We start from the raw sequence: 14,247 nt of genomic DNA, 5'->3' as shown, positions 1-14,247 counted from the left end.
ACTTGCACCACCCCCTACCCCTATAATGTCCCCTACCTCTCTGGGCCCACCCCTCCACCCACACACACAGCGGAGTGGATGAGGGCTTACCTGTTGTCCGCAACAGGTAAGGCTATTATGTCCTTCCCCGCCCCCTTCCAGGTTGACACAGGGACAGGTAGATAAAAGGGAGACCAGGGCTGTGTCTCTCCTCACTCACCTCGCTGAGACTCCAGCAGCCTTCAGCCTCCAAACCTCTTCGATCCCAGCCAGCCAGCCAGCCAGCCAAACTACGAGCACCATGTCCTTCATCTCCAGATCCTACAGCCCCAGAACGATGAGCGTCTACGGTGGCGCTGGTGGCCAGGGCACCCGAATCTCCACCGCCAGCGTCGGCCCGCGTCTCTACGGCTCGGCGATGTCCGGCGGCAGCTTCAACTTGGCCAACGGCCTGCCAAGTTCCACTTCCGGCTTGGACCTGCATGTGGGCGCCAACGAGAAGTCCACGCTGCAGAACCTCAACGACCGGCTGGCGTCCTACTTGGAGCGCGTGCGCACGCTGGAGAAGGAGAATACGGAGCTGGAGCGCAAGATCCACCTATGGCTCGAGCAGCACACCGTGGTCAGCCACGACCACTCGGCCCACCTGGCCAAGGTCGATGACCTGCGTGACCAGGTGAGGGGCGGGGTGGACACAACGTGTGTGTGTGTGTGTGTGTGTGTGTGTCGGCTGGTTAGTTAGACAATGTGGGGTAGATAGACAGGCAAATGGAAGTTTAAACATGTTTACATAGGTTCGGTTGACCCGAAGTTCAGTAAATACACTATCAATGCACATCATTTGGATAACTAGATAGACAGAGAGTTGAGAGAAAACTGGCAATTACAGTTGACCTCTAAATGACCTCTGGTGGCGGAGAAAGGAAATTGCCTGTAGGTAATCTATTTATCGGCTGACGGCTAGAAAAACCTTTGGGGTGGAACTGCTTTAATGATTTTGTAGAAACGGCAGGGACTCATGTTAGCTAAGTGCCTGCCAATGCATGTCAAATGCTCGCTGGGCAGTTGAATAGAAGTATGTTTATATGAGGTGTCAGATTCCAGCACTGTGTGTGGGCTTGGAAGTGGAAAAGACAGAAAACATTCTTACGTTGAGACAAAAAAAAGACTCATGAGATCAAGTCAACAAGGAAAACTATTCTCGGCTTGAATGTTGGCTTTTGTCTACTATAAACATTATTCAGAGCTGTTTATAATATCTCACTGGTTTGTCTTATAATATCTCACTGGGCTGTCAGAGATAATGTCCCACAATTATTAGTATAATGTGTTGTTGCTCGACTTATCGTGACTAAATTCAAGATGGCTGCAAACGTTAAACTTCGTGAAGATACTGTCTGTATAAATCGTCTTGTAAGTAAACTACCAGTGCTTTTTCAAAGTACATTGAGCCTCGTAAATGGGTGTAAAACAGTGATTTATTTGCATGGCTAGCCCGATGCCGAAGCACCACTACTGAAAAAGCTGTTGGTAGCATCGGCTAACTAGCGCCAGATTTTGGAGTGCAGGGGACAAGTCGAGATGGGCCATGAGACATACGTTCACACTCGGTATCATGTTTCAATACACTTTAGGTCAATATCACACTGGAATTCTCCTTTAATAGTGTATTAATGTATTATTAATATTGTAATGTATTAGGGAGTGAATGCAACCAGTGGCATTGAACATGGTGCAGTTATAAATGTTCTGGTATCAACTGAAACTTGGTTCTGGTCTTTTGCCTGCTCTCAGATCCGTGCTGCCTACAAGGGCAACTCTCTGCTTCTGCTGTCCATTGACAATTCCAAGCTGGCTGCAGATGACTTCAGAGTGAAGTGAGTAATTCGTTATCTCTTTTGTATGCATGTATGATATGTGTGTGAGTGTCAGATCATGACATTTTCAGTTCATTAGTGTATGTGTTTGTGTGTGGGAAGGTAATCAAATTTGAGTTTCTGTCAGCTGGTTTGTGCTCTAGGAAGTGCAACACAATATTAGTGACCTGTTTGTATAGTAGTATAGTATATATACTTTTTTGATCCCGTGAGGGAAATTTGGTCTCTGCATTTAACCCAATCGGTGAATTAGTGAAACACAAACAGCACAGTGAGGTAAAGCACACACTAATCCTGGCGCAGTGAGCTGCCTGCTACAACGGCGGCGCTCGGGGAGCAGTGAGGGGTAAGGTGCCTTGTTCAAGGGCACTTCAGCCGTGGCCCACTGGTCAGGGCTCGAACCGGCAACCCTCCGGTTACAAGTCCAGAGTGCTAACCAGTGGGCCACGGCTGCCCACAGTTTGTATGAACACCTTTCTGATTCTGATTGAAATAGGTATGAGAATGAGTTGGCCATACGTCAGTCTGTCGAAGCTGATATCGCCAGCCTAAAGAAGGTTCTAGATGAGCTGAGTCTCATGCGCTCAGACCTGGAGATGCAGTACGAGGGCCTGAAAGAGGAACTGGTCTTCATGAAGAGGAACCATCAGGAGGTAAGCCCCTCCACCCATCACACACACACATACACGCACTGGTTGGAGAGATAGAGTTCCCCTTGAATTTCCCCTGGGGATCAATAAAGTATCTATCTATCTATCTATCTATCTATCTATCTATCTATCTATCTAGTTCCAGAGGTAATTTTGAATGTTTTGCAGACATCTTAATACTGACACAACCTGCTGACATAATGAATAGCTTCCTTTTTGAGCAAAAATAACACATTTGGTTTATTTGGCATGATCATGTTGGCCTAGTGTTATATGAATCATCTCACAAGCAAATAAAACATCCCTCATTATATATCATTATATATCAATAACTCAGTCATCTGCATCTAGCTTACTACCACAGCAACCATCTTTTAAAAGCAGTGGTAGGTAGGACAACTCTCAAGCCTATATCATGTCCATGAGCAGAATAGGTTTTGTCATGCCAAACAAAACACATAACCGACACCTCCTATCGCCCGCCCTACCTGTCTTAGCACAGATAAGAAGTGTGCTTCTTTAGCAGAGATAAGAAGCGTTCTTTAGCACAGATAATAAGTGCTCTTCTTTAGCACAGATAATAAGTATCGTCGCTTCTTTGGGTCGCTTCTTTTGCAGAGATAAAGTCGCTTCTTTAACAGAGATAAATCGTCGGCTTCTTTAGCAGAGATAAAATTATCGTGCGCTTCTTTAGCAGGATAAAGTATGCGTGCGCTTCTTTAGCAGAGATAAGAAGTGCGCTTCTTTAGCAGAGATAAGAAGTATGCGTGCGCTTCTTTAGCAGAGATAAGAAGTGCGCTTCTTTAGCACAGATAATAAGTATGCGTGCGCTTCTTTAGCAGAGATAAGAAGTGCGCTTCTTTAGCAGAGATAAGAAGTATGCGTGCGCTTCTTTAGCAGAGATAAGAGTATGCGTATGCTTTGCGGCTTCTTTAGCAGAAGATTAAGTATCGTCGCTTCTTTGCTGAGAGATAAGAAGTGCGCTTCTTTAGCTGAGATAAGAAGTATCGTCTTTTTAGTAGAGATAAGAATGCTTCTTTAGCAGAGATAAGCTTCTTTAGCAGAGATAAGAAGTATGCGCTTCTTTAGCAGAGATAAGAAGTGCTCTTCTTTAGCACAGATAAGAAGTATGCGGCTTTTCTTTAGCAGAGATAAGAAGTATCGAGTAATAAGTATCGGCGCTTCTTTAGCAGAGATAAGAAGTACGTTCTTTAGCACAGATAATAAGTATGCGTGCGCTTCTTTAGCAGAGATAAGAAGTGCGCTTCTTTAGCAGAGATAAGAAGTACGTTCTTTAGCACAGATAATAAGTATGCGTGCGCTTCTTTAGCAGAGATAAGAAGTGCGCTTCTTTAGCACAGATAAGAAGTGCGCTTCTTTTGCACAGATTAGAAGTATGCGTGCGCCTCTCTCTCTCTCTCTCTCTCTCTCTCTCTCTCTCTCTCTCTCTCTCTCTCTCTATGGATGGATTAAGCAAGAGGGGCACTAGAGCGCATCTATCGTTCAATGTTCTGTCATGCCCTGCAGGGTACTCAACTGACATGACTCACACCCATTGTAGTGTATTTTAGGCAAGCTCACATAAGCTGGGGAACAGACAATTTCAGATAAACTATGGCTGCTCAAGTGCATAATATTTTAGCGGAGGTTGATTGATGAGACCATGCCCACCATGGAATGTTTTTTTTTTTTTTTTTTTTTTAGTGAAAGTGGTCCCAATGCATCTCCAAATATGGTGAGGACGCTAAAGCTCCTGAATCTCTCTGACCCTGTGGTGAAAGAGCTTACACAGCAGGCCACAAACTTTCCCTGCTTGGTCCGAGTGTATGTGTGTGTGTGTGTGTGTGTGTGTGTGTGTGTGTGTGTGTGTGTGTGTGTGTGTGTGTGTGGATGAGGGGGGGGTTGGCACAGGGGGGAGGCTATTCTTATTCGTTCCTCTGTGCGCACATTTTTCCATTCTGGAGGCTAAAATGTGAAAAACAACTGTGTGTGTGTGTGTGTGTGTCCACGGTGACCTCCCCCTCTCCTCTCCTCTCCTCTCCTCTCCTGCTGCCCTGCTCCATCCTTCCTTTCTATTCTCTGGAGGAGGAGCAAGCTCGTATATGCATGAGCTCATGTTTACCCTTTAAACCCTATGCAAAGGAGGTCTTTTACATGACCACACTCACACACACACACACACACAGTCACACACACACAGACACACACACACACACACACACACACACACAAAACGACCCTCAAATGAACTTGGACACTAAAACCCCGTTGTCAAATATAATCTAATTAAGACAGCCTGTTATGAATTAAAGTCATGCTCTCTCTGCATTCCTGCAGCATATGTCATAGTATCTCTTGTGTGACTCACCAGAGCTGGAGACCGGCTAGCCAGAGCCATGTTACTGTAATAATGGTTACAACTACTGTTACTGGACTCTCCCTTACAAATTAACGCCGCCTTGTTGAGACACAGTTAAGAAGACACATTGACCTTATGTCCAAAGCAGAAGCAATCAAGGCCAGCAAGCATAGCTGCATAATCATGCGGGGTTCTCTGCCAGCAAAACTGCTGTACTATTTAACTCTCTGTGCTCTGGTAGTCCTGTGTGAGTGTCCGTATGACATGTGTAACCATGGTGACCTATTTGACCCCTGCAGGAGCTGGCCGTTGTGCGGAGCCAGGTCGGCGGGCAGGTCAGTGTGGAGGTGGACGCGGCACCGTCCATGGACCTCAACCAGACCATGCAGGAGATCAGGGAGCACTACGAGGCTGTCACGGCCAAGAACCAACGCGAGCTGGAGGCCTGGTACCAGAGCAAGGTAAACCCAACACAATCACCACAGTCTAGATTAGTTTAACCCAACACAATCACCACAGTCTAGATTAGTTTAACTCTACAAGATCAGGTGTGCTCTCCATGAAGATCAATATGTAGAGCAAAGTGACATCAAGATCCCAGGCTCCGATTTCAAGGCACATAACGCATTAATACAACACTATACTGCATAGATGTTATGTTAATGTTAATCATGTTAATCTTCTTGCAGGTCGTCACAGTGGAGCAGGAGGTGCTCACCCAGAATGAGGGCCTGAGTCTGTCCCGCACCAAGCTCAAGGAGCTCAAGAGCACCTTCCAAAGGCTGCAGATTGAACTGCAGTCCCACCACAGCATGGTAGGCCAACTATGCCAGGCAAAACCTGATTACATAAACACACACACACACACACACACTGTTCTGTTCTGTTGGGCATTTATTCATACATAAAAACCAACTGAGTCATCGCTGTCTGACTCATTCAAGCCAAATTACATATGAATTGAAAGCTTCAGGGCTCAGTTTGAGAACACAAAAAGGCCTATCATTAGCATGAGGAGGCATGAGGCTGGAAGTTTTGATTGAAAAAAAAAAGAAGGTTTTAGCAAAGTGGCATGGAACCGAACACCATGCCAGCTTATTGTGTCTTGGACGAGATGCAGGGAAACTTCCAGACGTTTTGCCAAACAAAAAAACCCTGCAGCAAACTCGAAAACAAGAGCGAGTCTGTTTCGACTGCGGAACATGGCCCAGGCCCTGTGCGTCACACAGTCTGCGTTCCACTGCGTTTAAGGCCCTTTTACAAGTCCACACTGAACTGATTACTGTAACTGATGAAAGCCGCTGGACACTGAGGTGATTCAGCCACTGGGTGGTGCACTGGTGCCATGTTCCACATTATTAGCGGGTGGCATTTAATTAAGCCAAAGGCTGACCCCTCAATTAAAGCCCCCTCACTGCTTGCCTACTCGTTTGCTACCGACAGAAAAGCTCGCTGGAGTGCACGCTGGCAGAGACTCAGCAGCGCTACGCCGCCCAGCTGGCCAGCCTGCAGGCCAACGTGAGCGGACTGGAGACGCAGCTCAGCCAGCTCCACGCCGACATCGCCCACACCCGACAGGAGTACGACCAGCTGCTGGACCTCAAGACCCGGCTGGAGAGGGAGATCGCTGAGTACAGGAGACTGCTGGACGGAGAGGAGAGGTGAGACCCCGGGAATATTTCCTCTTTCAGCTGATGTGCATTTTGAGAGATTAGGTTGCATTACAGGATTAGAATATATATATGTGTGTGTGTGTGTGTGTGTGTGTGTGTGCATCCATGATGTCCATGATAAAATTAATGACTAATACACTTTTCTGTTGTCTTTTTTTTTCATTCACAGTGAAACTCAAAGTAAGTCCTTTTTATTTTCTTATCATATGGGTAATTTTACAATCTGGGGATTGCATGAAAATTCAGGACCTAAAAATGAAAACTTCTTTACATAAATATCAAATGTTAGACGTGTGCTGGAGTATCTAAAAAGTGTGTGTTTTGCAATCAATGAGGTTAAATATTTGCATGCAACATGTGTTTTGAGTTTGCTATTGTTCCTTTGCTTAACATCGACTGACCATTGTTATACTTTTATTATCCCTAGTTGTGACCAAGACTATTACTGTGGTGGAGACCATTCTGGACGGACAAGTTGTGGAGTCCAGCAAGACTGTTGACATTGATGTGCATTCCGATGATGATAACTAGATATCAGCAAGAAGACTGAATAAAGTCACTCTGCTTCAATGTCTAAAAAGAGTTCACCTCTGTCCCTTCACATGTTATCCTCTCAGGCGCGAAGAGCTTCTGTTATCTCTGACTGAGTTAAAGCTATGCATGTGTCTGTGTGATGATTTACAAATTAAAAAGGTCCAGAATGACATCTTGGGCTTGGATTTGCTAAAAATGGTGAACTAGGGTTGTCTTATTTCAAAAGAAAGAATATCATTGTTGATTTATGGTGATGCTGCTGATAGGGTAATGTGTATACTGTCCCAGTTTATTTCCCCACAGTTGGTATACTCTTATGACAACCCTCAGAAAAACTGACCACTACCAGAATTTACCAACTGAACTAAATCTGTTCATCATTTTGCACAAATTTTACACAACATTTACGTAAAATCGCTAAAAATGGTGAACTAGGGTTGTCTTATTTCAAAAGAAAGAATATCATTGTTGATTTATGGTGATGCAGGGTAATGTGTATACTGTCCCAGTTTATTTCCCCACAGTTGGTATACTCTTATGACAACCCTCAGAAAAACTGACCACTACCATAGAATTTACCAACTGAACTAAATCTGTTGATCATTTTGCACAAATTTTGCACAACATTTACATAAAATAAGTTTCAGTGTAAAAAAAAGAACACATTGACAAGCACTTTGTTGTGTGCGAGTAGTCAAGTTTATTCACTGTCTGGCTCAGACAATGCAGTCTTGAGCAAAGTTAGGTTGTCCTGATGTTTGGAGAGTGTTCTGGAGAGGACAAGACTGCTCATTCGGTGATGGAAGACGAGGACGAGACCACCTTTCCGTCCACCACTTCCTCCACGATGGTCTTCACCATCACTGTGCTGGTGCTGGACTTGCTCCCAGAGGAGATGAGGCTGAAGAGAAGAAGAAAACCATGTTTAAAATTACAAAGTGGTTTCAAATAGAAACTGAGAGAAATGTGTTGAAAATCACAGTCAAGTAAGTCATTTACAGTGCACACACACACACACACACACAGACAGACACAAACACACACACACAGACACACACACACACACACAGACACACACACACTATCTCCCACCCACCTGGTGGCCTCTCCGTCCAGCAGTCTCCTGTACTCGGCGATCTCCATCTCCAGACGGGTCTTGATGTCCAGCAGCAACTTGTACTCCTGGCCCTGGCGCTCCATGTCGGCCCTGAGCTGCATCAGCTGCTGCTCCAGCATGGTCACCTGACCCTGCAGACCGGACAGCTGCATGGAGTAGCGTCCCTCCGTGTCCGCCAGCGTGCCCTCCAGAGATGCTTTCTGTCGGGGGCACAAGGGAAGAAGAGGGGCTCCGTGAGATGGACATAATGAATGGAAGTGGTTCATTGGGTTTTAATAAGAGCACTAGATATATAGAGGAGAACTATGGGAGAGAAATGGCTTCAATAATTTTAGATCTAATTCAATTTTAATTTTATTTGTAAGGGACAGTGTGCAATTAAAACATAAATGTGACCATTTGATGCATTGAGTTATCCTTGGGCTAATTTACATCCTATTGACCTATTGATCTTAACTGGTGTAATAGGATTTAGAGTTGAGGAGTGAAAGTACCAGGAGTGGCTGTCTCTTACCATGCTGAGTTGTGACTGCAGTTCGATCTCCAGACCCTGGAGCGTGCGTCTGATCTCATTGATTTCGGATTTGGACGACTGCAGGGTCTCTGTGCTGACCGCCACTTCCTTGTTCAGTGACTCTGACTGTGGAAACGGACAGAAACATCACCAGCATTAGGAAAACCTTTGCAAATGATTCTGCACATGGCATATCTCAATATTAATAACAAGGGTCCTTATAGTTTCTTGGTATTTTATGACCCCAATGTTGTCTTCAAGGCAGCACTGCCTGGAAGGCACTAGGGATAGGCATGGGTTAAGGTTAGGGTTAGGGTTATGTTTAGGATTAGGTGGGATTAGGACGTTGGGGGCATAAAACACGATCGAGCGTGCTTGTTCGGCCAAGTCAAAGGGAAGTCTATATTAGGCCATGTGAATTGACTTCAGCCAGTGTATCACACTTCATTGTAAATGATGGTGGTTCCGCTGTACCTTGGTCTGGAACCAGTTCTCCAGTTCGCGTTGGTTCTTGGCGGAGACGGCCTCGTACTGCTCGCGGATCTCGGCCATGACGCGGGACAGGTCCTCCTGCGGCGCGGCGTCCACCTCCACGTGCACCTGGCCGGTCATCTGAGCACGCATGGCCAGAAGCTCCTGTGGGGGAGAGAGACACAGCGTGCAGAATAGGTCACCCCAACCAATCCACTACTACCACTCAATTTGTTTTATTGTTATATACTGTAATGGTAATATACTGTACTGTATATCAATGTATAGGTTAATGTGTCATATAAATATATTATTCCCACGCCTTGATTAAAACTAGTGATTATCTATTGAAAGATGAATATAATATTTAGCTGTAATCAGCGCATGCTCTAGGCAGATTGGTCTATTTTAGTCTCCCTGATCAGCACTGGTCTCTCACCTCCTCATGGTTCTTCTTGAGGTAAATGAGCTCCTCCCTCAGGCCCTCGATCTGCATCTCCAGGTCCGACCGGGTCATGGTCAGCTCGTCCAGGAGCTTCTTCAGTCCCATGATGTCTGATTCCACGGACTGACGCATTGCCAGTTCATTCTCATACCTAAGCACATTCACAGCATTTTCAGAACTGTACCAGCACCACTGCTTCACTATTGGCTTTTTGGAAATGACAGGTCTTAGATTCACTATTCTTGGCAAAACTGTCGCCTGTCTTAGTTGTGCTATTTCAGACTGTAAATGTGTCTTCATTTAATAATGACTTCTGTCTCAGAATGAATTATGTCTCATTCATTAACAAATATCCACAATCTACGCAATAGGATATGCATTGAGGACTTACTTGGTTCTGAAGTCGTCGGCTGCCAGCTTTGCGTTGTCGATGCTCAGGTAAATCCCTCCATTGACTCGGGTGGCATCCTGAATCTAGAGGTGTTGAGGAATTGAACCACTTGTTATTTCCTTTTGCTTTCAGCAGGGGTCAGTGTTGCTGCACACTGTGCGACTTAAGTATATTGCGCAACAGTTATACAATAAACAATGGACTGAGAGAAACAATGAACTAAGAGAGAAGAAACAAAGTATCAACAAAAAAAGCAGTCAGACAGCAGACGGTATCATGCAGCTATGAGACGCAACGAGAATGGTACCTTGTCCTGCAGGTCGCTGATGGTGGCGTGGAAGGCGGAGTAGTCTCGGGCTGTGGGCGAGGTCTTGCTCTCAAGGAACTTACGGATCTTCACCTCCAGCTCGGCGTTGGCCTTCTCCAGAGTCTTCACCTTGTCCAGGTAAGAGGCCAGGCGGTCGTTCAGGTTCTGCATGGTGGCCTTCTCGTTGGTGCCTACCTGCTGCTGGCTGAGGTCGATGCAGCCTCCGGCGCCGAAGCCGTAGCCACCACCGAAGCCGCCGCCTCCGCCGCCGCCAGAGCCGAAGGAGGAGGCGGTGGAGATGCGAACGCCCGAGCCCCCCGCGCCCCCGTACACGCTGCCGGCCCGCATGGAGCTGAGGCGCCCGCCGCCGCCACCCATGCCCATGCCACCACCCATGCCCATGCCCATGCCACCACCCATGCCCATGCCACCCATGCCGCTGGACACTATGGAGACGCGGGAGGAGGTGAGGGGTCCACCCCTCATGGAGCCGCCCGAGGACGAGACGTAACTGCGACTGCTGTAGCTCATGGCTGCTGCTGTCAAACCAGAGGAGAGGAGAGGAGAGGAGAGGAGAGAGAAGAGTGTGCAGCGGAGAGAGCGACAGAGGAGCTCTGGAGTAGCGGAGTTCTGGGCACCAGGTGGCTTATATGCTTCGAGAGGAGGGGGAGGGGGAGAGGAGGGGGAGGGGGGAGATAGAGGATGGGTGGATGTGTGTGTGGGTGTGTGTGTGTGTGTATGTGTGTGTGTGTGGGGGGGCAGAAAGGGTGTGATGAGGGGAAGTGTACGGATGGGTGGAAGAAAGAATAAGGGGGCATTACATCATTCATTTCTCCGCCCCTCATTGGTGCCCAGCGGGGAAAGATATCTGGCAGGTGAAGCGATGCAAGGAGGTGAAAGTGCTGTGAAGATGGAAAGAGGTGCAGAGGTGTGTGTGTGTGTCTGTGTGTGTGTGTGTGTGTGTGTGTGTGTCTGTGTGTGTGTGTGTGTGTGTTTGTTTATGTGTGTGTGCGTACATGCATGAATCACTGTGCATGTGTGTGCAAACTCTGCTTTTTTTCTTCCCTCAGCTCGTTGCTTTTTCCCAAATGACTGAAGGGATAAACACATGTTTGCAATTACACCCAGCACCACGAAAGCGAATAATGCACACTCAATGCACATTTGCATTCAACTCTTTTCTTCATGCATGTACACACATGTGCACATACTGGCAAAAGTACACCGATATCCACGCATACTACAGGTGTGTTCAAATGCATGAAAAGAAAGTATGCACACTCCTAACATAGTTTACATAAGTGGGTGAATGCAACCCATATATGTGACTATAGCTTGCCCAAGGTAAGACTGCATCTTCATATCAGTATCTTAATATTGACATTGCAGAGTGCGTGAACTTTGCGTCTTCTATTGTCAACGACACCTTGACTGACAGTTCAATTCATGCATGTTGTGTTGCCAAGACAACTTCCAGCTGAACTAAATCAACACTCATAAACTGTGAATTCAAACACTCGGGCACAAGCTCTCAGTAAATTGACAGCATGCCAGCTCCACCAGAACAAACCTTGCTTTGTCTCAAGGCTAAGGAGAGGCAGCATGTTCTTTTTCCATCGCAACTTTTTCAGTAGTAAACTTTTTGCTGCTTTAAATAAGTATTACATAAGGTTAGGTTACTCTCGAGAGTACACTGTGATCCATGTTAGAATCGTAATTCTAGTAGACTAGTAAGTCATCAACAGAACCATACATGCATTTCCTGCCTATACTTTGGGAATGTGCATCATTGATGAGACTTCAGATTGTAACTTTCATGTTAATGTCAGGGTACACTTTTAAAACGAATGTGTTGAAAACACATCTCTGTGTCCAGATAGGGGTCAACACAGTTTGTGTTCATTCCAACACATTTGTTTTTGTTATTCATTACAGAATATGTGATGAAAATAATGCAACTTGCGTTGAAAACAACACAACTTGTGTTGTCTATCTCGGTGTCCAGATATGGGACACCACAGTTTGTGTCATGTCCAACACATTTGTTTCAAGAGTGTAACACAAGACATTTAAGAGACAAATCATGAACCCTGAGTGTTTTGTTTTGGCGGAAAGGAAGAGAACAAAGGACGCAAAGACTGCAGAGGGATAGTAAGTCGCCTCAAACCTGCAGGTTCTGTTTTTGCAAGCCAGGCTTCTTGCCGAGAGGTGAATTTCCACATATGCGCCTCTGGATGCAAAATACCAGTGATCCATTGCTCATGGCTTGCTCAGAGTAACAACATGCTGTTGCTTGTTTTGTTAGTGCCTCCCTAGCTGGGAACTTTTAAAAACTGACAATCAGACACACATCAATAGTGCATAAAAAAACAATGCATTTCACTCATTTACCTGTAAATGGCACAGTCAGAGCTAGTACGCGGTCCTGCGAGCTAACTTCCTCTTGTGTTTGGCCATTCATGACATTAACGTTATGCATCATGGTTTGACTTTGATTTGCTAAATACATATTACCATATACAGTATACCATATATAACCATTAAAACAGGAGGAGTGATGGGTGCCGTGGCACAACTGGCTACAGCGCTCATACCATATATGGGTCCGAGTGCCCACGGGAACCCAGGTTGGAATCCGACCTGCAGTCATTTCCCGATCCCACGATCCCATCTTCACTGTCCTACATGAATAAAGGCAACCCCAAAAAAAAAACAAAAAAACAGGAGGAGTGTTAGCAGGATAACTGTGATCACCATTTAGATTTGCATTTATTCATTTAGCAGACATATTTATCCAAAGCAACTTACGCCAATCATATTACAAGGGCCATTAGAGCATTTCGCACCTTGCACAACAGTGGAAGCCAGGGACTGAGCCCACACATTTTAAGGCTACGGCATGCTAGCCCAGCTCCTTAGCCACTATGCTACCACTGCAATCACTAGAATACCATGAGCACATGTCCCACAAACCTGTGCGACCGTCACTGTGCAAAGACCAGAAAAAGTATACCTGAACGGACTGAAATGCTGTCATTGAATCAGATTAGACCGTTAGCATCTCTCCTATAAGCTAACGGTCTAATCTGATTCAATGAGCGGGAGCTAAAAGTGTTACTGTCAGACTCAGAGAACGGCTGGATGAACTGAGGAAAGGTAAAACTCAATTGTTTAACTCAAGGGGAGGTGGAAAATGAGTGTATTTCCCCAAATGGTGGAATATCCCTTTAACTGGCATTGCCCTCCTTCAATCAAAATCACTAGTTCTGTCTTCACGAGTGATTTATTGCCATATGTAACGGTCTTGCAAAAAACAATATCAGCTGAGCCGTGGCACAATTAAACACAGCTGTGTGCACTGTTATTCATAACCATACCTTATGGCCAATCACATGCTTTTGCTTTATCTAACTGCATCTTGATTACACAAGTTCTGTTTCGGCTCCGTCAGCATTGATCTAATTGATTGTTTCAATCTTCCCCCTATAGATGAATAGCGCGACACACCTCCCTCTAGGCATCAGTGTTTCTTTTCTGAGCTGCGCTTGAGAGTATCTATCTATCTATCTATCTATCTATCTATCTATCTATCTATCTAATAGCAAATGTGTTCACCAGTGATTTGCCAGCAAACTTAGCCAATAATGGCAAACTTCCAGTGAACTTCTGGTGTTAACTGGAAACCTAATTTGCTTACAGTAATGACATTGCTGCAACATTTCCAAAAGTTAATTTGCCAGAAACCTAATTTGTATGTGAAAATATGACATTGCCGGAAATTTGCGGCAACTTCGCCAGAAACCTGAAATTTCTGTTAGAGATAGCACAGAGCGTGCAGTGGAAAATACTGATAGCAGCAGCAGAGAACAAACCACTGACTTTGATTACAATATGATTTCAATATGGCGACAAAATGTCACATTTTACTAC

At 45.5% G+C, this 14,247-nt stretch overlaps 2 protein-coding genes across 2 annotated transcripts in view; one reads left to right on the top strand and one right to left on the bottom strand.

Moving 5' to 3' along the window:
* The window catches only part of krt98 (keratin 98), a 29,567-nt gene extending 22,299 nt beyond the window's left edge, over window positions 1-7,268 (top strand). The window contains exons 2-9 of the mRNA XM_048249400.1: window positions 142-655; window positions 1,774-1,856; window positions 2,353-2,509; window positions 5,165-5,326; window positions 5,555-5,680; window positions 6,309-6,526; window positions 6,708-6,718; window positions 6,966-7,268. Of these exons, the coding sequence (XP_048105357.1) occupies window positions 142-655; window positions 1,774-1,856; window positions 2,353-2,509; window positions 5,165-5,326; window positions 5,555-5,680; window positions 6,309-6,526; window positions 6,708-6,718; window positions 6,966-7,069 (1,375 nt within the window). The 3' untranslated portion in view covers window positions 7,070-7,268. The remainder of the gene's footprint in view (window positions 1-141; window positions 656-1,773; window positions 1,857-2,352; window positions 2,510-5,164; window positions 5,327-5,554; window positions 5,681-6,308; window positions 6,527-6,707; window positions 6,719-6,965) is intronic.
* A 480-nt stretch (window positions 7,269-7,748) lies between these two features.
* krt15 (keratin 15) lies at window positions 7,749-10,945 on the bottom strand. The gene is made up of 7 exons (XM_048249399.1): window positions 10,318-10,945; window positions 10,011-10,093; window positions 9,614-9,770; window positions 9,178-9,339; window positions 8,704-8,829; window positions 8,169-8,389; window positions 7,749-7,973 (listed from the first exon to the last, which is right to left on the bottom strand). The coding sequence occupies exons 1-7, from the start codon at window positions 10,846-10,848 to the stop codon at window positions 7,862-7,864; spliced, it is 1,392 nt and encodes a 463-aa protein (XP_048105356.1). The 5' UTR covers window positions 10,849-10,945; the 3' UTR covers window positions 7,749-7,861.
* Window positions 10,946-14,247: the final 3,302 nt, after the last annotated feature.

The sequence above is a fragment of the Alosa alosa genome, chromosome 7 (genome assembly GCF_017589495.1).
Source record: "Alosa alosa isolate M-15738 ecotype Scorff River chromosome 7, AALO_Geno_1.1, whole genome shotgun sequence".
Lineage (NCBI taxonomy): Eukaryota > Metazoa > Chordata > Actinopteri > Clupeiformes > Clupeidae > Alosa > Alosa alosa.
The sequence above is the reverse complement of the archived record's forward strand: the minus strand, read 5'-3'. Positions and strand labels throughout refer to the sequence as shown.

Excerpts from the sequence above, each read along its gene's own strand:
- krt15 (XM_048249399.1), bottom strand. The coding sequence starts at position 10,848 with ATGAGCTACAGCAGTCGCAGTTACGTCTCGTCCTCGGGCGGCTCCATG. Across the intron at positions 9,340-9,613 it reads TCAAGAAGAACCATGAGGAG|GAGCTTCTGGCCATGCGTGC; the intron begins GTGAGAGACCAG and ends TCTCCCCCACAG. Across the intron at positions 7,974-8,168 it reads CTGGACGGAGAGGCCACCAG|CCTCATCTCCTCTGGGAGCA; the intron begins GTGGGTGGGAGA and ends TCTTCTCTTCAG.